Source organism: Ambystoma mexicanum, chromosome 5q (assembly GCF_040938575.1).
Source record: "Ambystoma mexicanum isolate Mex_15411 chromosome 5q, UKY_AmexF1_1, whole genome shotgun sequence".
NCBI lineage: Eukaryota > Metazoa > Chordata > Amphibia > Caudata > Ambystomatidae > Ambystoma > Ambystoma mexicanum.
Window position 1 is genome coordinate 424,105,805 of NC_090933.1, and position 25,315 is coordinate 424,131,119.

At 46.7% G+C, this 25,315-nt stretch overlaps 1 protein-coding gene across 8 annotated transcripts in view; it reads right to left on the bottom strand.

The window, feature by feature from the left end:
• Positions 1-25,315, bottom strand: part of OSBPL1A (oxysterol binding protein like 1A) — a 2,815,351-nt gene that overhangs the window by 1,973,637 nt on the left and 816,399 nt on the right. For all 8 annotated transcript variants that reach the window (XM_069620918.1, XM_069620915.1, XM_069620919.1 and 5 more), the window contains one exon: positions 22,491-22,586. In XM_069620918.1, coding sequence (XP_069477019.1) covers positions 22,491-22,586 — 96 coding nt within the window. The remainder of the gene's footprint in view (positions 1-22,490; positions 22,587-25,315) is intronic.

A 25,315-nucleotide genomic window follows, 5' to 3' on the forward strand; every position in this document is an offset into this window, starting at 1 on the left:
TCTAGCACAATCACTTCAAAGTGCACATTTAGTTTACTTTGTTTTACAGCCAAAATTAGCGGTCGCCAAGGGAACACTTCTTTACTCAAGGCTGGAAAGGTTTTTTTTCCAATTCTATAACAAAGGAAATCTACGACCAAATCTCATTGGATTCACTTATCACAAGATCCTACTGAACACAGTTTCAATTTTCCATCATTTGTCAACCCGCTACGACAAAACCAAATTTACGAAATTCACATTGAAAACGAAACCAATAGACCGGATCCTCTAATTTTAAAAAGAAACAATGTTTTACGCCTTTCTGGAGCAATACCGCACCTGAACAAAATAGCAACAAAAGACATCGACCTCATAACATTCAAAGACGATTTAAACTTAGATAAGATTGACGTCGAGCTAGCGGACTTTAACAACCAGGAACTGATCTTGTCAAGACGTTCCCAGCTACAAAAACTCGGATTCACATGCTGGGCTGCCACAACCAGAAGACTACCCAATAAACCGAAATATAGAGTAAAGTCAGACAGAGACGACAACTGGCAACACCAATCGAGATCACAAATGAACAACTACACCACCGATCACCCTGAAGCTGACAGAAAGAGGAGCAAATCACCACAAACACAACAACCCCGCACAGATGAACGACCGATCAGAAGAATTTACGACTCGGAAACTTAATCCACAGAAACCACATCCTCAGAATACTCAATGAACTCCCGCTCATAACAATCAACGAACCTGGGATACACGTGGTCACTCTGCTCGTGGAATACCAGAGGAAACTTGCATCTATTTATAAACCCCTCCAAAGACATAGAACACTATTAAAGCATATGTTTACAGGAAACTTGGCTCAGCGAACCTCCAGCCTGCGATGGCTTTCTTACTTTTCTCAATCCTGCTATCGTCAAAAAACAAGGAAGACCAGCATCAGGGCTCCTTACCCTAATCAAGATAAACCCCCACTGGATAGTTCTGAGCACTGAAAATATCAACCCCTGGATCCAATCAACAAAACTAATGTGCACCAACAACCACTCAAACGGAAAAAAAAAATGACACAACAGTTGCAATAGTAAACCTATATTGGAATCCTGCAGCAATATCAACGGAAGCATTCATTGATGGTGTGTTCCTAGCAATCGACAAGGTCGTGACAAACCACCAAATACCAGAAATAATAATCTGCGGGGACCTGAATATCAAGCTATACAATCAGAACGGATCTCTCCAAACTCATTCACATCTTTGCCCAAAAGTGAGCAGATGGATGAATGAAATTACAACTCGCAATCTTTTCCTCCTGAACCATGCAAAGAACAACTCAACATCTTACACGCCAACCTGGACCAGAGGATCATCAAATGCAATCATCGATTATATATTTCTATCATACAACTTACATGAATCTGTCATAAAAGCACAAATGATAATAATTGACAAAAGTGACCATAACCAACTTACTGTCTATTCCCGGTCATCAACTCAACAAAGACAACCAGCACCAACAGCCTCCGTAGAACTCGACGGCAGAACATCAAGATTAAGGATCCCACAACCAGCCATGGCAAACCTACCAAAGAAATTTCATGATGCCATTCTGACAGATTCTGCGAAACTCAATTATGAATGGATTCGACTCCCCTTCTGGCAAACACTAAAAAACCGCCCACAAACAGATCATCGGCATACATACAATCAAGAAATAGCTGACAAGAAAAGATGCCTAAATCGATCATTATGACACCTAAAGAAAATAACATCTGCGGAAAACAGGAAACAGATTAAAAATCTGAAACAGAAATACGCTAACTGGAGAAAATCTCAGCAAAAATCCTCCAACAAGCAGATGCAGAACACATAATGAAACTACACAAGACACACAATACGAGAGCGCTCTGGAACTTGCTCAATGATAACTTGCAAAAACAGCACAAACAGCCAACGTTGCGCAGGAAACTTGGATCACGCATTTCTCGACCATCTACGCAGCCCGAAAAACGCAACCTCAAGATCAAATGCTCACAAACTAATCGAAATGGTATGTAAATGCTGAATATGAAGACTTCATGCAGCTCATCAAAAACCTGAACACGTCCAGAGCGCCTGGTCCTGACGGATTATCCAATGCCATCATCAAGCAAGACCCGTCTGCCTCGGCGAACTTCATGTGCCATATCACAACTCTGGTAAACACACTCAACCGGATACCAAACTCCTGCAGGTCGGCAACAATTGTTCCAATCCATAAGCAAGGTCCAAGAGATGAACCCCAAAACTTCTGTCCAATTGCCCTACTAGACCCGCTTGGGAAGCTATTCGCCTCAGTACTACTGAAACAACTAACTACATGGGCACTTGAAAACAACAAATTTTCGATCAGGCAAACAGGCTTCACTGCCAATGTCGGAACCAATGTTAATCTGATATTACTCCAACTAATAAAGCATGAAGCCATCAATTCTCACACGACAATGCATGCAGCATTCATTGACTTGAAGATGGCCTTCGATGCCATCTCACAGCATAAACTATGGTCAAAACTCAGAGCATGGAACTGTCCACCTAACATCCTCGAGCCAAATCATTCTACTCTATTCAGAAACCACCATAAAAGTTAGATTATCAAAACAAGGAGCCACCACCAATGCAATCCCAAAAGTAAATGGTCTAAAGCAAGGCTGCCCTTTGGCAGCAACACTACACAACCTTTTCACGGCGGACATCAAGGAACATTTAAGATCCAGTAAAATCAATCCACCGAAAATAAATTCTACACCAGTCCCAGCCATGGCATATGCAGACGACATTGTTTTGTTGGACAAAACACCTACTGGATTACAAGCATCCCTGACAGCTCTGAGTGGCTACATGGAAAAAAATGAATTAACGATCAACATTGCAAAAACTAAGACAATGACCTTAACCAAACCATTCACAAAAAAACCATACCAATCGAACTTCAATATCAATGGGAACCAAATAGAAAATGTGACAACTTTCAAATATCTTGGTGTCCTGATAAACCAATCAAAATCGGAAGAGCAATGAATTGACAAAATCGAACAAACTGCACAAACCCTAGCAAGACAAGGATGTATACTTCACAGGAAATACGGCCAGTTTTCTTTCAGACCCATTATTGCCTATTACAGACAAAAGTACATCCCAATACCAACATATGGAACAGAAGCAATGTTGAACGCCCGTACAATAAACTGGATGAAATTTGAATCAATCTTCTGGCGCAAAATTCTCCACCTACCACAGTCATATCCAATGCCAAGAATTCGATATAAAATGGCAACCCAGTCAATTAAATCCATTGTACTATGGAAAAGACTAGACATTTTCCGAAAAATACTTACCGACCAAAAAACCCCAGCTATTCAAATCCTCCGAGCCCAAGCTAATACCTTCAACAACACGGTATTACAAAAATGGAAACAGTCAATGAGGAAGGAAATGGAAAACGAAGACATAACAGAAGAACTGCTAACTCTTCGTCCACAATATGCAAAAATAAAACTCTTCCAGAACGATTGGATAAAAATGATTAAAAAAAGAATGTCTACAAACAGAATCTTCAATGCACAAAAGATAACAGGAAAATTCATGAGCTAGCATCATATCTTCAAACTTTCCCAGACTAAAGCATTAGAACAACATTCTTAAGATTACGTCTGAACATTCTACCTACAAACTCATACCCATCAATAACGAGGCAGATTGACGTCACAAACAACTACAGTCGATTCTGCAAGGATCAAGCAATCCCAGAAACCATATTTCACCTGGTCATGGAATGCCAATCCCTTTCTTCCCAGCGTAAACAATTTGGAGCGTTCTTTCAACTCTCAGCACAACAAATGAACACTCAAGAAAGATGGGCCGCCCTGCTCAGTGGACATAACAAATATACATACACAATCACTCTTTTTGTAAGCACTATATTGGAACTCAACAAAAGAACACCATGAGACTCAATTTAAACCACTACCTCTTATCACCTACAGATAACGATGAAAATGATGAAAAAGTTTACAAACTAAATCATCGAAAAAAGGAAAAAAAAGAAAAAAAAAGACTCTAGAGGAAGCCTTGGATGAAGTCAATATTGTGGCATCTACCAAGGCACACTCTATAGAAGCTCTTTATGATAAAGAGACTAGGCTCAATAGTTCTCTATTGCTCCAATCAGAAACAAGGGTAAAAAGGCGAGAGCACCCTAGAACAGCTAGGCAACCCACTTGTGATAGGAGAGGGAGGAAAGCACACGCTTGGAAACTGTAGTAATCTCATGTTGGGGTTTCATGCTGCTGGGCGTGTGATGTCATGTGGAACCTTAAGGGTTGCTGGAAAGATGGCGGTGTCAAGGCTCTAAGATTCCAGAGTTGACAGTTGGAGCTGCTGTACTGGTTGGGAGTGGATGTCCCGGTATTTCTTCTATTCCTCCTCTTCTTACAATTAATCTTACCAATAAACTTACATTATAACTTACCCTGGTTACTGGCGACGAGGATATTTAGGCTGCTCGGAAGGGGCGGCAGGTGATGAGTATCGCCTTCCAGGGGTGACAGCCATCCAGTTTGCCAGTTCTGGACGGTCAGAAGCAGTTGGTTCAGCGGATCCTGCAGGCTGGGAGGTGCAGGAGCAGCAGCGGTCCATCTCAGTGTCCAGGAAGGGGGCCCTGAGGAATTTGGAGGGATCACCAGGTCGCGTGATGGCGTGATCCAGGGGAGGAGGAGCAATCGTCGTCCAGGTGGGCCTGACAGGGGGCTGAGGCGGCCCATTGGCAGTGGTGGTTGGCCGTGAGGTACTGTCTGGGGACTGGCGACTGGGCGGCACCAGCTTGCGAGGATCGATCTGTGTGCTGGTGGGGCCTGTTACCGGCACAAGGAGGAACGGGCCGGCAAGTCCAGGTGGGTGCCGCAAGGAACTGCGTTGCCACCTAGTGCAGGGTGATGCAGAGGTGCCGTTGCAGGTTTGCTGGAGGATGAATAGAGGCATGGCCTATGCCGGCGGAAGAGATCCAGCATTCACGGGCCGGTTTGTGTTGCGATGACGCCGGCGGAGTGTGAGCCGGCGTTCCAGTTTGCTGGAACGCAATGTTCCTTTGGAACGCATTGTGACAGTCAAGGGTCTGAGGAGCAGGCGCCGGTTGCAGAACATTGTGAGGAGCCATTGTTGCTGGAAAATGCAGGCACAGTGTTACGGCAAGAGACAGCTGTTTTGGCCATGGAGCAGCAGGTGACAGCGGTCACAGGCGGTGCAGTTGGGTCAGGGGATTTTGACTATGGTTTGTAGCATGGCGGTCTCAAGAGGAAATATTTGTGTTCCGGGTGTGGGGAATGTGCAGATGTGGGCCCGGATCAGGTGAAGAGGAGCTGCATTCCTAACGGACTCGTAGGGGAGGAAGCATGTTTCATATGTGCCGGGCAATGGAGGCATCAACAGGAGTTTTGCGACAGGTGTCGCAGAGTTTCGGAGAGCTTGAGGGAGTTGGACCCTGACTTGTGGGGTCTATACATGCGGACGAAGGCTCTCACGAGGACGGAGGACTAATCGGGGTAGGTGTTTTTGTTGTTGTGTCCTGGGGGATAGTCATACAATGTCTATTTGTTTGGACATGAAGGTGCAGGGCTAGCACAAGGACTCCAGCACTGTGACATTTATCGGGGACGTTGCTGTGTGTGTTGTTCCAGGTTGGGGTTTGTCTCATCTCATTTGTATGTGTTTCTGTTGTCATGTTTGTATAAATTCGTAGGGGATTTTGCCCTGGTGAATTTAGAGTGGCCGGGCAGGCTCTGGAGGGTGTTTACTTATGGTTCGGTATGGGCAGTGTGCTTCTGTCTTAGTCCAGAGTTTGGTGATTTTGGCATTGGCAGGGAGGTGCTGCCTAAATCCAGAGTGGCTGGGTGGGCTCTGGGGGTTGATAATATTGGCATTGGCAGGTATGTGCTGCCTAAATTCAGAGTGGCCGGGTGGGCTCTGGGCAGGGAGGTTCTGCTTAATTCAGAGCAGCCGGGTGGGCTCTGGGGGTTAATTGGTGATTTAGGCATTGGCAGGGAGGTAGTTGGAGCTAGTTTGTTTGTCTCTTCACCAGCGGGGAGTTGGCTGCTGCTGGGTCTTTGTTCTTTTAAATTCTTTTTTGGGTTCATCTGTGGCGTACCGGTTCGTTTCAAGTGCTCTGGATTTTGTGCGTTGCAGGTTCCTTAGTGTGATTTTGGGTGTTCCATCCTTCTAGGCGTGTTATGTCTGGTGCTTACTGCCTTACTAGGCCCTACTATACTGTTACCAACAAGCTGGGTGATGGTGCTACCAGGCAAGTCCTCCTACATGGCCCGCTTGACAGATGGGTAGAGCCACGAAACCCCCCTGATATGGATGACATTAGCCCCTATTGGGATAGGAATCCAGACATGGTAGCTCGGATAGAGTCTAAATCGCCTCCCCCATTAAAGTCTAAAAAGTCCCATAGAGGGAGGACAAGGCCCCAGAATCTTCAAGCGAATATGGGGATTAATGTTGGTGCTGGGAGGGAAAGAGGGGAGGTGACATGGTAATCCCTGATCGGAACATCGACCAAAATCAAATTCAAGTACGCCAAATGGGCACTTCGGTTCCGGTTAGGGAGAAGGATTGTTGCTCGTTGCCATCCCTGTCGCATGAACATTGACTAACTCATGTAGACTCCGTACAAAATTCAAAAAGCGAACAGCTACCCCCCTGTTTAGACCCTACATGCTATGCTGATACCAAATACACCAAGATTGTTGAGAAGGAATCATTAGCTTTTAGCCTCTTTCTCAATCACACCTGGTTGTTAGATTTGCTTAATTTCATCCCCGATTGGTCCAACATTATGACCAATGATATCCAGGCCTTGGAATTACCCAAGTTTCATAACTCAACAAATTGGGTGGTAGCTGCAGTTGTTTCCCCTATTCTGGTGGAGTGCATTTGTAAACACGCTCCTTCATTCTCTGCCTTGGGCTTCGAGTTTGCTGTTTTTCATCCTTTGGACAATGCAGAGAAGGAGGCAATAATAGGCAAAAGACCTCTGCCAGGCCAACACAGGGCAATCAAAATCTGGGAGACAGCCTATTGGTCGGAGGGACGGAGAGTACCAGGGTCTTGGTTGAAGGTACACAGAACGCCACAATTACACATATGTTTAAACTCTGAAAGTCCTTTTCTGATTACCTCTTGGAATACTCGTAGGCGTGGAGGAAGTGACTGTTATGGCATTGGAAAAACTGAAGAACGCTCATGTATTCCCACTCCAAGAAACTTGGTTGACTGCCCCTTTTTCGTTTGATGGCTATACGCTATTCTTCTCCCTCTTGCTGATACCAAAGATAGGGGGGCCTTTGTATCGGGACGAGGAATACATTAAACCTGAAGAAAATTATAGCTACCAAAATGAATAATAATGTGTTCTGTGCTGAACTGGTTAACCCTGTGTTTGGCAGAGGCCTAATCCTGGTTGTTACCCTCTATGACCCTCCGGGCCCTTCTTTAACTTATTGTTTGACTGATACATTGTGTGATATCAGACTTTGGCACCTGCAATACCTGATGTGTGGTATTATTGTAACTGGCGACTTTAATGCAGATTGCCGTGACTATTCTCGTGCTTTTAAGTTGGGACCTAGGGCACCGGGGGGGGGGGGTCTTGGAGGTGAAAGATGGTGTGAGGCTCTGACTGAATGTGAGTTGTCACCGGTTTTGCCAAAGAAAGAGGATGTGATGTTCACTTGGTCAAATGGGATTCCTAATCGCTTCATTGATTTCATTTTTGTGAATCCTGCCATTTCTGCAGGAACTTTCTATAGTTCCGACCAAGCTATTCTTGGATTAGAATGCCAGATTACTAAACCATTTGCTAAGAAAAAACTAACCTTTAACCTGACTGTGAACACCTAGGGTAACCGTTTGAGATGGTCAGTGGGCAATACATCTAAGTTTAACAATGTCCTTGCCACCTTGGAAAAATCGGGGAGGGATCCACTGAGTGAATGTGAATGGGATCTAGAAATTATTGTAAAGCTCTACAGGCCATCTGCTCCTCGTCTTATACACATTAATGGTCTTGTGAAAGAGAGGGGGCATCTTTTGGATGTTGGTTTGACCAAGAAAAAAAGGCAATTGAATGTGGCACTACGAAGGATCAAGAGAAATTATAATAGGAATGAACTTACTAAGAGGGCCAACTGCGCCAAACTGAAAACCCAGTATAAATCTTGACTTCACAGTTATCGATCTAGCGAAGCTTGTGCAGGTTGGAAATATGTGAATCAGCTTATCAGGACAGGGGGCTCTGGTAAATTCTGGCATATGATACAAACCTGTGGTGCTGGATTGGCTGCGATTGAGATTTCAGGTGTCTCTGAAGTAGGCTGGGCCAACCATGTCAGCTCATTATTTTGGGATAAAGATGCATTGCCTGTAATCATTAATTATGAAACCATGGTGGGTTCCCTGGAAAGCAAAACGAAGTAAAAAGCAAATGAAAGCAGAGACAGCAGAAAGTGATAGGAGTGCGGATAAAGAGGACTGAAAGGGTGCAAGTGACCCGTAAAGACAAGGAACAGTGTGCAAGAGGCACAGGAAGTGTGGAAGAGGCACAAGTAGGGTGCAAGCAGCACAGGAAATGTGCAAGCGGCATGAGAAGGGTGCAAGAAGTACAAGAAGGGTGCACGAGGCACGGAAAGGGTGCAAGAGGCACGAGAAGTGTGGAAGAAGCAGGAGAAGTGTGCAAAAGGCACGAAAAGGGTGCAAGAAGCATGACAAGCAGAAAGGAGGGTGCCTGGGGCACAAAGATAAAAGATGAACAAGATATGGTGCAAGGCTGCACAGTCGGCCACACCCAAAGAGGACAGTCAAAGGAAAAGCCAGTACAAGGAAATAAGGATGGGTTACAAATTGGAGTGGTCACGCCAAGGAGAAATTAAGAACCTGGTGGTTTTTAAAGTCTCTGTGCCCCACAAGTGAAGTTTGTGTGACCGAACCATGCATAAAAAGGGAAGGTTCATCCTGACAGGTTGAATCTGTGTTTAAGAACTGAAAAGGGCCTACGCTTGGGTAAAGGAACCCTGAGGGACCAGACAAAGTTGAATACTTGAACTTGTGTTTTTGAATAAGGAACTGTGTATTATCTTTTGTTGTGAAACCCTGATCTTGGAAAAGTGAAAGCTTGGGAAAGGCAATACCAAGGAATGTAAGACTTTGAGAAGGATTTGGAGACTACTGCAAGAGCTGTGAAGATGTTCTGGTGAACAGCCCTTCGTGTTGAACTCTCGTTTGAGAAAACCCTGAAACCCACCAACGTTTCCTATTTTTGGTTGAACCACAGAACATTTGTTTTAAAAGACTTCCTAACACATTTTTGTTGTAGAGTGAGGACAAGGATAGGTTTAGACGCTGAGACTTATTTTGGGACTTTCAGACTTCGACGGCCCTTAGCTATATCAGCTGAGGGAATCATCCCTTTAGTGTTAGGACCAGTTAGGCATTACACCAACCCAAGAACCTTTAGAAATAAAGGTTTTGAAAACTTATCTTTGAGTCTGTGTCTCTCCTTGATTACAATGCCTGTCTCAAACTACCCTCTCTCTGCTCATTCAGGCCATGTCTTCTCATCCATCCTAGGGATTGGTCTTCTGGCCTTGTCAAATCCTTCCCTGTCCCTCAGAGACGGTGTGTATGTGTGAGGGGAAAAAGCATGAAGTGGGGCTTAAGCCCCAGCCACTTCCTCCACGCATCATGTAATTGCCATAGCAGCGCTAGTGGGATAGAATCCAGGGTCGTCTCAGGGGTCTGGCTTCCGTGGTTTGTACAGTAAATCTCTGGGGTAGCAATGCCCCTGCTTCCTGTTCTTGTCCTTGGTGGGCTAGGGCTGACCACTGTGGGTAGTACAATCGTGTATGTCCTGCGGCCCGCTCTCTTTGTCCCAGACTGCCCTTGCATTTGCTGTGTAATGCCAGGTTCGCTGCATCCTTGGGGGTTGTACTTTACGGGTGTATAAGACTCGAATCTATGTGATCACTGCACTGTCTGTAATTCCGCTGACGAAAATGTAGACACCAATTACGCTGTGGCGCAGTGATCAGATAGATCACGTTTGACCGCATGCCCCAGCCCGCAATCCTCCAACCGCATCCCCCACCCCACTTACCTTTAGTGCGGCTCACCTCTGTGTGCGCCGCCAACTGCCTTGTACCCCTGCAGCGCCAGTTCCTCCCACTTACGTGGGGCAGTGCTGACACTGCTGGATCCTTTAAAAAATTCAAATCCTATAGGTCGCTTACCATAATGCTAAGCGGGGGACACCACTGCAGCCCCTGACCCCAATTGCACAGATTAAGGGGAGGAGGTGACACCCCCGCAATCCCCGCTCACCTTAGTCGGTGTAATGGGGGGGGGTCAGGATTTTTGTACTGCGCTTAGGCGCAATATTAGTAATGTCGCCACAATCGTGACAACATTTTGATATGATTCCTCAAACTCAAATAACATGGCACGGTGGTGGGGCGCTACTTGTACTTTCACGTTCACCAGGTTGTCTGCAGTCGATACTCTAACAGAAGAAAACTGGCAAGCATAATGGAAAGAAATATGTGTGAGACAAAAGGTGTGCTGCAATTAAGAATGCAGGTACAAGCGGAAGGGGCAAAGTCTTGCTCTAGATTGCTTGGTGGCAGGCCTAAACCTTGTCAGAGTACTGGCCTTGTTACACACTGAACTCCCAAAAGGATGCACTTTGGCAAGTTGCAGCTGGTTAGAAACCTGGGCTAAGATAGAGGTCATACACATGGCTCTATTTCTGCTAAAAAAGTGAGCCCGCTCTGTCTGGGATAACATGCTAGAAAGATTCAAACTCATTTTACATGTGGATTTGAGACAAAATGTGACAGATGCTTTGTTCAATAACCAAAACGATTGCCCCAGCAGTAACCAATGGCCAAAGAGTGTGACCACAAGCTGTTAGGGAGAATTCTCTGTAAGGCTAATTTCCCAAACCTAGTGAGTCCCCCAGCAGCTTTGCAGGATTTTTGGGGTTTATTTTTTTCTCTCCTGCCAAGAGTGAGATTCTTTTACTCCCACTCTTAGACATGATTTGAGGTGTTCCTTTATCTTTCAATGTGTTTTATGGGCTATGGGGTCTTTTACTCCATAGGGTCTCATGTGTTTTTTATGTGGGTTACACAGCACCCTCTGTGCCGTAACCCAGGGGTGTCGTAGCCACCCCCAACATAGACTCCATACCCTGGGACTGACTATCGTCTCCCAGGGCATGTAAAGTCACCATTGGCTTTACTAGTCCCAAATTATGAACAGAAACCAGTACAAACCATCATATTGTGGACGTACTGGTCGGGGCAATTCGATTGCCCCGGGGTCTGTTGTTCGAGGGGGCACATCTCCGTCCCCCCTGATTGAGTTTTGGCTGGTGGCAGTGGATACTACTTTTTATATTCGACCGCGAATATAGCTCTATGGGATTTTCCCATTGTTCGAGGCTACCAACTTTAATTATTTAATTCTTATAGCCTCGAACATACAGCCGGTTTATTTATTTAATATTAATTCACCGGTTGGTATTTTTTGCCAGAACTCTATTCTAAAATAGCGTTTGTGTTCTCTTCTGTGACTCCAACCCAAGTCGAGCCCTTTGTTACACTTTTTGGTGGGCTTCTCCACAGAAGCCTCCAAAAGGGGTGCCACTCTGTCTGGGTACCACAGGGGGTGTGGGAGGGGGTTTAGGCACCCTGGACTGAGTTGCCTCGGCAACTCAAGTCGCACTCTTGTGTGATTGGCCCAAGTGGTGAGCCGGCCGGCTCACCACTTAGCATGCTTGATTGACAGCTAGACTGAGTGAATGGGCGTGTGCTGCATAAAAGCAGGGCTTTGGGGACTGGAACTTCAGAAGTCACCACAGGACCTAAGAATCCGAGGAGGGAGAAGCTGAGCCGACCTGCAACGACGACACCACCGGTGGAGCCCTGCTGAACCGTCTCACCACTTTTCCCAACGACAGAGGAGATCTCCAGTCCGGAGAGTCTTCTTCCTTTGACTGGTGGGGATAACCAGTTTTGCCTTCTTTTCACCTTCCTGGAGCATCTCGTGGCCGCCTTGCCCGTGCCAAGCACCCCGGCAACCGGAATACCACGGTTTACCACTACCGCGAAGAGAAGGGTAGTGCCTTTTAACCGGAGAACTCCGCGGCTGGTTTCTTCCCTGGCAGTGCAAAGACCTTCATCTTTCCTCCACGGCGAGACCTCTTCTTCCTCCGGACGAAACACCGACTTGCACCTGCTGCCAGGAACATCTGCCCCCGCTGGAGCTTCCTTCACACTTAAGGTACTGTGTCCCGCCTGGCTTCCCTTGCGACAGATCGTTCGGGGCGACAGTAAAGCCTCGACTTTCTAACCTGGGCTAGCCTGGGACAACCTAGCTAACTTTTCCTGACTTTAATTTCATCCTTTTTGTGCGAACTATCTACAAGACTCTTTGGGCATAACCCCACTGTGTAAACCTGGACCCCTTCTGCTTGCTCTCTCCAAGAGTGGGCCTTGCAATTGACTTCCTTGCTCTCCAGTATAACTCTGCCTATCCTGCCTTACTGTGGTTCTTTGTAAAAGTATTGAAACTTGTGTTCTTCCTTAACTCTGCCTTTTTCCCTCCCTTTCTTTACAACTTATTAGAGTGTCAACTTATGTTAAGCGCTCACCTCTGTCTGAAAATAAGTGGTGTTTCTCACTAAGACTTGTCTAATAAGTGAATAGGGTTGTATATATATGATAGTGACTGTGTGCTGAATTTACTTACCTCGTTTTTGCTAGTGTAAATCACAAGTGTGTTTTTAAATAAATAATTATATACTTTTACACCAAAGCTCTGGTCAGTGTTTGTTTGTGCTACTGTGTCTCTGTACCTATTGTGTATACTCTATATACTGCCTAACTCTTCTTGAGGGAAGTCTGACTGCTCAGCCACAGCTACCAAGTGAATCTGTGTGGTACAGACTGCTACCAAGTGGGTTTACTGCCAAACACCTGTAGTCCTAAATCTTTTGCAGTGGTCCCCAAGGGAACTGCACAGCAGGTTTCTACCTAACACAAGCAAGAAACTAGCACCGAGCCATCAGAAAACAAATAAGGCGTTAAAGTTGAAAGACTGGCTGGTAGAAAGGAGTCAGCTTGTCACCAGGGAAAATGTAACAGTCTACAGGATGCATTTGTTCCATGAGGTCAGAAGTGGCCGGCAAGCAGGTGCTAGTCTGCTCCTGGTACCAGCTGAAATAGGTTTCACAAAGTACGTTTTATATTATTTTGTGAATACTTGACCAGGCTGGAAGACAACCTGCAAGGACCTCTGCTAAAACATACCATCCCCCTTCATTTCTCGCAATTAATCAGTTAAACTGATATACTAAAATGACCAGTATTTTTTTTAAATTAAACTGTCTTTTGTGATATAAATATTCGTGGCAATAATGTGAAACTCTAGCAAGATTAAAAGACATGTCCCTGGTGCTAAATAGGTTTCACCAACATGCTAGATCATTTTTCTCACCAAATGATTTTAGCAATATATTTGGAATTATTAAATGTGGGCTCCTAACAAACACTGAACATTTGCTTTTCCTATTCTTAAAGGAAAATGATGGGCCACAAATAAAGTATAAAATGTAGCTTTTGTCTACCATACAACCATTGGGAACAATATGTATAACATAGGGGGCATGGCCTGGAGCGCCATCGATGAGGCTGCTCCTCTAATGGCCTCCGTGTGAAGCCCGCTTTACAAACTAAAAAGATGCAGTTCCTGCAGTTATTCCAATGAGAGAAATGAAGTTTTCCAAAACCGGAATGTCTGGTCCGCAGTATGTAGCAGGCTGAGCCGCTAACATTTACTCTTTTCCCCGACTGAAGCTGTTTTCCAGAGCGCCTGCCGCTGATGCATTCTAAAATGGCGGGCGACCATCGCGGACCAGAGAGATGAAGCCACTGTGACCCAAAGCCTAGCTGACCTAACCCATGGAGTGCTCAGGAGGACTCTACCCAGAAGCAGTGATCTGCGACCTCTCCGATCGCTCACCACAGTGAGAGGTGCGCTGAAGCCCCATCCAACTTCACACGCTGTGGAGAAGTCGCTCCGTGGCCCAGCGCCATTGAAATCCTACTCTGCAGCTCTCGCTCCAGTTTCTTCGCCCCGCTGTGAGCGGAGAAGCCGTGGGCCGGCGGAGTTTATATTCGAAATCGCCAGACCCGCCCAAACAGCTGGGGCAGGGGGAAAAAAACTTTTCTGCGGCGTCCCGTTCACCCGCTCCCTGCTTAGCTTGCCGAAGGGGGCCGGGAGATACGGCCAGCACTGAGGAGACCGATTACACCAAACACCCACCAAAGCCATGCCAGAAATCTACTTCCAAAATTTGACCTCGTAGTGAAGAATGATTTTCTTCCTACTAATGTAATCTTCTGAATGTAAATAACATGCAGAAGGATCTATTAATCGGAAGATGGATCCCTCCGAGACGTGGATGGCTGCAAGGAAAATACTCTAGGTTAGAATTCAAGTATACCAATAATTTCTAACATGGACTAAGGCAAAAGACTCACTAACCTGTGGGATGGTTGCTGTAAAACCCAATACCTTCTAATAACAGATAGGCACACAGTCACCAAGAAAACACTCTGGAATAAGAGAGGAGTTACTACTAGAATACCAGCAAAAGGATAGGAAACCAAAGGGAATCAGAGGTTAACCTTACCAGGAATTATCCTTTTTGTATTGGTAGGAAGTCTGACGGTTGATGTTCAGTTTGTGTAAAATAGTATAATCCAAAACAGACTATTCCCAACGGCACGCGTACACCTACTGAGTCCCAAAAAACACAAGCTGCCCCGACGGAACGCGGACGCCTAACACACACAAAGGAAGTCTCTAGTCCGTGTGTGCTATCCCATAAATCCAATGTTATTGAATGAAAGGCAGTTCCAGTCATTGTCGTGCAGTTCAGGAAACGTAGTCAAGGAAGATCCAAACGCAATATCCGTGATACGGTCCAAGTCGTTTGCCGTGCAGATCAGGTAACGTAGCTGAAGGGAAACCAGAAGCAGTACCAATAATGCGGTCCAAGTCATTTGCCGTGCAGATCAGGTAACGTAGCCAAGGAGAAGCCAGAAGCAGTAAAGCAGAGGTTGACAGGGAATCGATAGGAAACGCAGTACAAAGGGTAATCCGGAAAAAAGGACAAGTGAGTAAACAGGAACAATGAACGTAGCAACTTCAAAAGCCAAAATGCTAAATCAGAAGCCGAGAACGTTAGCAAAGGCGGTGCTAAGTAGCAGTGAACACGTGACCCAGTCGTAGATGTGCAGAATGTGGATACCTCCCCCTTGACAACGAGTACTGAGCTTCCACGACAACTTCCAGCTACCAGGGAAAAACGTCTTCCGAAAACCTGCAGGCTGCAAAGCATGTTTCAACGTTGGTAATGTTTTATATGCATTTTGTTTATGTCCTGATATACAAGATGTGTATCTGCCGCCAGAACCATGATTATCTAAACCCACAGGACGACCTGCATACTGAGCCATGACAAGCCAGACCCAGCTGGAGAGGGTAGCTCAGATCTAAGGGGGAGCCCACATCATGTTAGGAGGGAGGAAGATAGCTGAGAAGCCTTGCGCCCCTCAACGGCTTTCCTGCGGCAACCGCAGCATTGTTGAGATTGGGCACGGCCTCCCGCTCCACTAGGAGGGATGAACCCTGGTCCCTAGATATAACAAGTGACCCGGACCAACCTCCCTTGAACTCCTCTGAGCCCATTGCTCCTCTGGGCATCTGACGTCTATGTGGGCTCCTGCGCCGTTGACTCTGCGCAGTCCTCGCCCCGGATCACGCCCTGCACCCAGAATTCGGCCATATTTTTGACACTCTGGCACTGGATCAGGAGGGGGCTCCCAATACACAGCAACACTCTGAGGCGCAGTCCCTGCTCCCTAACCAGGTCACCAGCATTTCTCTGCCCCGGAGGCCTAGCCCCCCCCTTGGACCAGCTACATGGACGTACCAAATCGATCCTCAGCTCCCTGACTTCAGCTCCCAAGGCCAACCATCTTCGCGCTAGAGACACCCTCATCATTGACCTGGTGACAGGATCATCTGGCCCTCTAACAGTCAAGTCAACCTACATAAGCGTCAATCCTGAGCCTTGAGATAGGGAGTCCCTCGCCTCATTGAGCTGCGCTGAAATGAGATCCTGGGCCCCTGGCTGCCTCTCTCACTTCCCAGGTGGCAATCAGCCGCAGCTGACGCAGCACCGAGTAACTGCTGGCAGAACTACCTACGACATCCCCCCCCCCCCCCCCGGAAGGCTCCTTGACAACACATGAAGTAGCGCCTTCAACGCCTGTAAGTGGCCCAGGGCTGAAACTTATATTTATTCCTGCTGGGCCTGACCTATGCCTCCGTTTGCTTGCTCTGGCTAGATTGGGAGAGACGACCGCGCCCCCCCCAAACACCCAACCTGAGAAGAAAGTTTTGGGCAGTCCCCATTTACCACTACCCAAAGGCCACGCAGTGAACCCCAACGGGATACCGCAGAAATGGCCAAACACCTCAAATCTACCAAAAGCGCCAACATCACCACTATGCTCCTCCCAGCTGACAAAGGGAAAAAGCCTGAAACACCAAAATCCCCGCCTCAAACGTCCTCTGAAGGTGCGGGACAGCTGGCAACCAAGGGGGACATCCAAGCCTTTATGTTCGACATCAAAGCTGAATTTAGATCCTGTATGACGGAGCTCACTACCAAACTAGAACAGGAGGAGCACAGTCACCGAGGTGGAACAGAGACTGGGGGAAGTAGACGACCTGACCCAAGAACACTCAGCAACTATCTTAGAGGTACAGCGCTCTATCCAGGCCCTAATCAGCAAAAAACGAGATCCTAGAATTTAAACAGGAGGACCTCGAGAACAGGGCGACGGAACAAGTTACGTTTTCGGGGAGTTCCTTACTCGATCCTAGACCAGAATCTCACAGAGTATGTGGGCGACATTTTTCAATCCTTGCTGCCACACTTGGATAAATCACAGCTCATGCTGGACCGCACCATAGACTCCGGCCTCGTCGAGGGGTGGAGACGGACTACCCCCCAGATGTAATTACCCGGGTGCATTTCTACACAACCAAAGAGGCTATCATGCAATAGGACGATCCGGGAGGAGCTGATGTTCCAGGGCTCCCCCCTCCAAATTTATCAAGACCTGGCCATGGCGACAATACAAAAACAAGGGCTCTGAGGCCCCCAACAATGTTCCTCCGGGACCAACACATCATGTACCACTGGCTATTCCCAAAGGTGCTGCAATTCTCTTACAAAGGAGTATCCCGAACGATAGGACACCTGGAAGATGCAGCATCAATCTTACATGCCAAGTCCCCTGGAAGGATGGAAGACGCCCTGCCTGACCGCCCGGAAGATGGTCCGGAGAATTCCCCTCCAAAACCAAAACGCACGACCTGGACGAAGGTGCCGAAAGATCGGAACGCAAGATGACCCATTTTCAGGACCCGAGGGGCTACAAAGCGATGGTCTCCCAAGGCCTGCTGCCCTCCTTTCCACAGGCTTCTGAGCTCGAGCAGTCGATCCAGCTGCATTCAGAATATTAAGGAACGCAAAGCTTCTAGACATTGGTAGCGGGCTTCACACGGCACATGCCCAACTCCAAGGTGGATGTCACCAGAACGCCCTTGTAGTAGAATACAGACCAATTTGTTTCAGTTGGTTGAGGAAGTCGCCAACAAAGATGGATTGGCTTCCTATAAGTTTACTCTTAAATCTTCATGTTGGAACTTAAGTTAAAGCCCTGGCTACACTACGGAGACACAATGACGGAGGACATGGATGGCGACTGAGTCACCCCAGGCCCCTCTCCCACGGAGAAAGAACGTCCTGTAGGACTCCCCACCGCACCAGAAGTTGAACTTTATCTCGCTTAACACAAAAGGCCTGAACTCCCCCTTCAAATGAAACGGCTCCAAGAGATGGAAGGCCTGTGATCTTTTTTACAGGAAACACCTGCTGCCAATGGACTTCTCACGCCTCCGAAATAGACATTTCCCTCTCCAGTACCTTGCTTCTAATGGGTCCAAAAAAAGGGGCACCACCATTCTTTTTGCAAGAAACGTCCAATTCCAGGCTCTGGAGACTGTACTATGCCTGGAGGGGTGATTTGCAGCAGTCAAAGGCTTCGTATTTGGTCAACTTTATTCATTCCTCTTGGTTTATGCCCCCAACGAGGGTCAAGAGGCATTCTATGAATCTCTGGGCGATTCCCTGCTGCCCTTTGTTGAGGGCCAGATAATCAAAAGGGGGGGACTTTAATGGGGTCACAGACCCCCTGTGGGACAGGCCGCAACCTCCTGAGACTTTAAACTCGCCACAAAACTGCTCCACTTCTTCCGGACTCTGGGGGTGGTGGACTCACGGAGGGTGCTCCACCAAGGCGAAAAAGACGACTACTCCTTTTCGTATGTTCACAGGAAGTCCTCCCGAATAGACTTGATCCTGACCTCCCCACAAATTCTCTCCTATGTAGACGAAGTAGCCTTGGGATTGACAGTGCTTTCGGATCATGCCCCAGTTAAACTGACGCTGCAGGCCCACAACGTTAATCCACCTCCATGAAGCAGCTGGAACCTATACGATTTCATCCTGAATGAGATGCCGCTAAGAGACTCCATAGCTAAAACGATCCGAAACTTCTTTCGGGAGAACCCGGTGGAGGACACGTCCCTAGCCAACACCTGGGATGCCATGAAAGCAGTATTGAGGGAAAAATTGATCGCCCAGGGGGCAGCATATTGTAAACACAAACAGGCCCGCAAGGAACTAGAAGAGATGTCCAAAAGGGCGAGGCGCTGCATGTGAGAAAAGGGGTGGTCCCACAAGACCCAACACATCCTACAGTCTGCTCGAAAGAAGTTAGAAATCCATTACGCTGAAGATTAGGCACACTTACTGGCCAAATCCAAGCAAGGCTACTATGCTAGGAGCAATAAAGAGAACAAACTCCTATTGGAGAAATTGGCTAAAACGAAAAGAAAGAACACCATAGTGGGCCTCCGCGACCCCCAAGGCCGGGTCCAAAACGTGGATCGAGAAACTGCAATTGGCTGCATCGCAACTCGCTGAAACGATGGCTGCAATGCCTCGAGACAAAGCAGAACAGGCAAAATATCTTCAGGAAGCGTCCCTCCCACACCTTGATGAGCCCAACAGAGAGGCATTGGAAGCACCAATCACAAGTGAGGAGGTGCAAGCTGCCATTAAGTCCCTAAAGCCTAGAGCCCCAGGCCCCGAAGGGTTCACAACAAGGTTTTATAAACTGTTCTGCCCCCAGCTGGTTGCCCCCCCAACTACCCTCTTCAATTCATTTGGTATCACTGGCATTATCACCCCATCCATGCAAGAATCCATAACCGTGCTCGTACTTAAACCCGGCAAAAACCCCAGAGACAATGGGCCTCATTACAAGCTTGCCGGGCCGGTAACTACGGTACCTGTAAGCTTGCTGGTACTGTTGTTATTGGACCGGCAAACTACGAGTTCTTCTCGCGGGTGCCTTCCCGGCCACCAGGTCTGACCTGGCGGGCGTACCGGCACCCGCGAGCAGACCTCGACGGATGCACCGGCACCATTCATGAATGGTGCCGGTGCATCCGGCCTCCCCATTCCCATTGAGTCCAATGGGAGTCAAATGGGAATGGGGAGTAATAAATACCGGCAATGGGCAATTTCCGGGTCCACCGGGGCTGGAATACCCTGCTATTTGCCCATTGCCGGTAAATTCATGACTCTGGTGGAAGCTGTGCCGGTATTTACCGGCATGGCTAGCGCCAGAATCATAATGAGGCCCAATGCCTCGTACAGACCAATTTCCTTATTGAACATTGATGCCAATATATATATATATATATCTAATCGCCTGGCTTCCATCTTGTCCACCTTGGTCGACCAAGATCAGACCGGATTTATAAGGCATAGGTCCACTGGAGACAACATCCGCAGAGCCTTGAACTTAGTGGACATTGCAGCCCAAGATTCGCACAAATTGGCCCTGCTGGCGCTGGACTCCACCAAGGCCTTAGACAAAGTATATTGGTCCTTTCTCCAACTCACCCTGGAAGCTTTTCACTTTGGCCGAACTTTAAAAAATTGGTCTGCGCCAACCACCAGTACCCAAAGACCCTTCTTCGAGTTAATCACAACTTCTCAGACCCAATATCCTTGACCTGCGGAACCAGAAATGCCCCCTGTCCCACCTCCCATTTGCCCTAATAATGGAACCCCTCGCCCAGCGGATTCAAATAGACCCAAGTATGAAAAGCCTCCCTGTTGGTACCTCCCAGCACAAGATCTCACTTTATACTGATAATGTTCTGTTATCCATAACAGATCTCCGTCCCTCCCTGACATCAACTCTTCAGGAACTCCACAGAAGTCTCGGGATTTGGCATCAATTATAGAAAATCAACAGCCCTGGGAATAGGCTTGGAGTCCAAGGAACTGGAGGTCTTGAAACCCCTATGCCTAATTCACTGGAGTGAGAAATCCATTCCATAACTGGGGGTCCAGATCCCGGCCTGTCCCAAAGACGTATATTTAGTAAATTTCCCCCCACTCTTTAAAGACCTGGAGGGGGACCTTGAACGTTGGACCTCGCAGGAAATCTCTCTCATCGGGCGGATCACCGCCTGCAAGATGAATCTCCTCCCGCGATTCCTCTACGCTTGCTCTTCTCTACCGACTCCTATCCCGCTCCCCCCCTTCAGCGTATGCAGAGGAAAATGCTCTGGTTCATTTGGAGGGGTCGAAAGGCAAGAACAGCCCAGAAGGCTATGACCAACAGCTCCCGCTAGGAGGGTCTGGGGGTCCCCGACCTGCGTAAATATCACGTAGCGTCCGAACTAGCGCGAGTTGAAGCATGGGACGGGACTACTGAGGCCCCGAAGTGGATAGAACTGGAGCAGTCCCGCCTCACACTACCCCTCCGTTTCCCCCCACACATCTCACCCCCGCTACGGAGGACCTGGACGGGAATCTTTGCCTCCACAAAGCATAACCTCAGCGTATGGGACTGGGCATTAAAGCACAAGGGTGTCCCACATGGCATGAGCCCTCTTTCCCCGATTTTCCACAATCCAGCCTTCACACCTGGGTCCTACCTTAGACACGTCAAATACTGGGTGGCTGGTGGGCTTGAATCCCTGGGACAACTGTTTGAGAACTGTCAGCCCCGATCCTTTGAACAATGTAAAGCGACCTTTCATCTCACAGAAGCGGATAGGTTCTCTTACTCGCAACTTTGGCATTGGTGCTCTCATCCTCAGACCCGACAAGCAGCCACACGAGCCCCTTCCCCTCTAGAACTTACCTTGCAGGCACTGCCGCATAGGGGTAAGATCTCCACTCTCTACAAGCTACTGCAGGATGACGTCCTTAGCACCAGACTCCCTTGCATGGCACAGTGGGAGGCAGACCTGGGACACCCCCTGGAAGGCCAAACCTGGGTCGACATATGGACCAGGACCCACTCCTCCTCCTTTTGTATCACCAATCAGGAATGTGCTCAAACTACGCCTGCGATGGTACCACGCCGCCAACCCGCCTGCATAGGTTTAACCAATCCCTCGATCCTCAATGTTGACATAATTGTGGCCAGCCCGGCTCATATTTCCATATGTGGTGGACCTGCCCACTTTCTGGAACCGGTGCATCTCGGCCAAAGCAGACATCACTCACGTTATTATCCCTAGAGAGCCGGAAATCATTTTATTAGGCGCTCCAGCTCCGCGGATGTACCCAAGGTCAGGGAGGACTGCTAAACTTCTGAACAAACTCCTACTGGCAGGAAAAATCACGATTGCCCACACTTGGAAGACTACCGAGGACCTCTCTATGATTCTGTGGTGGATCAAATTTTGGGACATTCTAGTAGTAGAAAAAGTTACGGCGGTCAAAGCTGGCCTCCTGCACTGGTTCACAGACATTTGGGCCCCGCTTATGGAATTTGACAGGAACTTTCCGGGGCTGACCAATAAACCTCATCCAGCTCCACTGGATCTACAGCCGGGCCCAGAATTACTCATGGACGAGCCGGCTCCACTGAACCAGGGGGAGATCTGATCGAAGAACAAGGGGAGATGGGGGGTTCAGGGGTGGAGCTACTGGGCGGTTGGTCCACAATCACTTAGTCCTAATTATTTTTTGTTACGTATGCTTGTATTGTCTCCTGTTGTGCTGCCCGCTAAAATAAACTTGTTAAAAAAAATATGTATAACATACAATGCATTCGTTAATCAATGTTGACTAAAACCTAGTGAATGCATTCATTATTTTTCAAATCCCAATATAAACTGATTGTTCATACTTCATAAAAGATAAAACGAGAAAAGAAAATTACCTTTCTTGTCTGCTCAGATTTTGGGGGGACTTTAAAGCTGTGAACGGTATCATCGAAGCATTTTACAGAGAAAAAGTTTTCATCAGTGGGTTTTACCTTGGAAAGTATGGAAAAAAGTAAAAGGTAATTCAACATTCACTTGCTTATTGAACACTTTATACCAAACAAATGTCTCTGAAACGTTTTAATCTCAGATCCAAGTTTAATGGGCTATTTTACTGAAAAGCTCATTGCACATTTCCAATAATGATACCCCCTAACTAGTATTATACAGTGTAAACCACACATTCTACAAGGTAGTGCAAGCTGGATCACTGCGCTAAAATTTGAAGAGCAGCTTAATCAATCTAGATGACCTATATCATCACTGTGTATCGTCTAAAGCCCCCCTATAGGAGTATGGCAAGGGGGCGCTCCAGAAAAGACAAAAGTGTAGACATGAGTGGCCTGTGAAGAATATCATTTTGACAACTGACACGTGAATGGACAGCACATTAAGCCTTAAAGACAGACCTAGGCTGCTGTCATACTGAGCGCGATTTGTTAAATTCAGCTTCTCTTTCTTTCTTCTTTTGAAAGCCAAATGTATTTGTGTATTACCAAGATGTGTTTTCTATGTTGAAAGTTTTGTAAATATTTGTCATCTTTTTGTGAAATGTTTTATTTTCTTTAGAAGAAATGATGTAATCAAAAACAGTTTACATTAGCTCAAAAAATATTTATTTTCCCTTTCTTATAAACAATTATATTTTTGTCTGCACCATTGTGTTTTTGTGGTTTGTGTTAACAATATACACTGCACAAGCATAGAATGATAGGTGATATGTCTTCACTTAATTGTATGATTTGTGACAGCTGCCAGTCGAGTAACTGCTGGCAACCTCTTAATCAGTTGTTTAATTCTATTTACATGGACAACACCCGGGGAAACAAGCCTCGAGTAGGACTGGTGCTGGATGGAGAAAGTCACAATAGGTTTAATATGCAACAGCAGATCAAAGTGAGCATCTTAATTAGTGTGTGCATGGCCCTGCACAAACTACTCAACACATTTTAGCACAGTTACATTATCCAGGTTCTAAACTGTGAGGACATTGCATATTCGCCCATTGCAAGTAGGGAGTGGGAGAAAAGGTAATATACATCCATGTATTATCTATCTCATGATAGTTCTCCCAATGACACCTGATAGTTTTGTGCCAACATTATATTGACAATCCCTTGTGGAGGCTTGTTATGAAAACTAAAGGCACATTTGATGGCATCAGTGATGTCATCAATGACATTTGTGATGTCATCTTTGAGGTCATGGGTGTTAGTCTGTGCAGTGCACAGTGGTAGCGCGAGTTATGCTTGCGTACCTTACCATAACTGGCAAATTTCTATTTTTTTTGGTTTTACCTGTAACCATAACGTCCCTGTAACAACGTTTGTCCACTGAATTGCATAGGTTTTTACTAGTGCAAATTAACCATAACGTCCCTATAACAACGTTTTTTGTCAGTAAATTTCTTTGGCTTTTAGCAGGATACCCTTAGTTTGTAAAGATATACTGTGCAACATAGTGAAACTGCTGCTGGCACCATGTTAATGCGGACAGCAGCCGCGGACTATGCGTCTGTTTGCAGAGATCGGGTGGCATCCAACCTGCTCAGGAAGGCAAGTGCTCTCTTACATAGTGGTACCAATCACCAAACTCAAATAGCATATACAAACAGCAACATGTACAAGAATTGCAAGGGAAAATAGAGTATGTTTGCAAACTGTGTACTTATGAAGCTAACAGGACAAAGGCATGGGGAGGACACCATAACAGAATGCATCAACAACCGAAGTGACGTCTGCCTTCAACAATCTTACTTCACTGCTACTCTAACCTGGAACGAACGGCCAGAGTAACGAGTGGAAAGTACTAAGACCAGAGCATCACTACAATGTAGTAAGGACACTAAACCTAATTGCACAGGTGCTGCAGTATACAAAATTACAGAACCATTACGTGTCTTTGTTGTAACGCAGCAATAGCAAGCACCTTAGAGTGGCAGGAAGAAAATTTCCCTCATGACGCAATGACAATGTAGTAACCCCATTGGTACGCACAGTAGTGTGAACCATACATTATGTAATATATATTGCTGCATGTACACCAAACTCATTCTTTTTTCGGTAAGAGAACATATTGGAAAGGATAGCAAGGCAATACAAGCAGCAACCCTTCCACAACAGCATACGAGCATAGGAAAGGAAAGAAACTCTGTGCACAAGAAAATGGACAGGCTGGAAGCCAAAGTGGACAAATTGGTGAACAAATGTGCCGACTTAAAGATTGCATTCAATAATGTATTTTGGACACAATACAACAGCACTGGCACATCTGCACGTGTACTCCTTCCCCATGTCAGAGGCTGCCATCCCCTCAAAATCTGTGTGATGGGAGACGTTACAATGATCAATCAATCAATCTCTTACTCCCCTCACAACCAAGTTGTGCAAATCCCCATTTCGCCACCATAATATCCACTTCTACTAGCCCTTCCCTTTGCTAAAGGTGTGTATGAATGTGTAAAAGTAAACGTTAATAATAAAAATGTTGCTGAGTGTATGTGTGGTATTGTTTTTTTCCTGAATTGTCGTTCTGACTCAGCGGCACACAGTCCTCGTTGCAATGACTGCAATTAAGAAAAAGGTAGTTGTCCTACGGACACTAAAGCTGCCCGGCCTATCCACAATGACAATGGAGGCATCCGTACGATGCCATCAGGCTCTGCATGTCCGCATGTTCTCCACCACCTATTAATGCGTGTAGTAGCGGACATTTGTTCGTT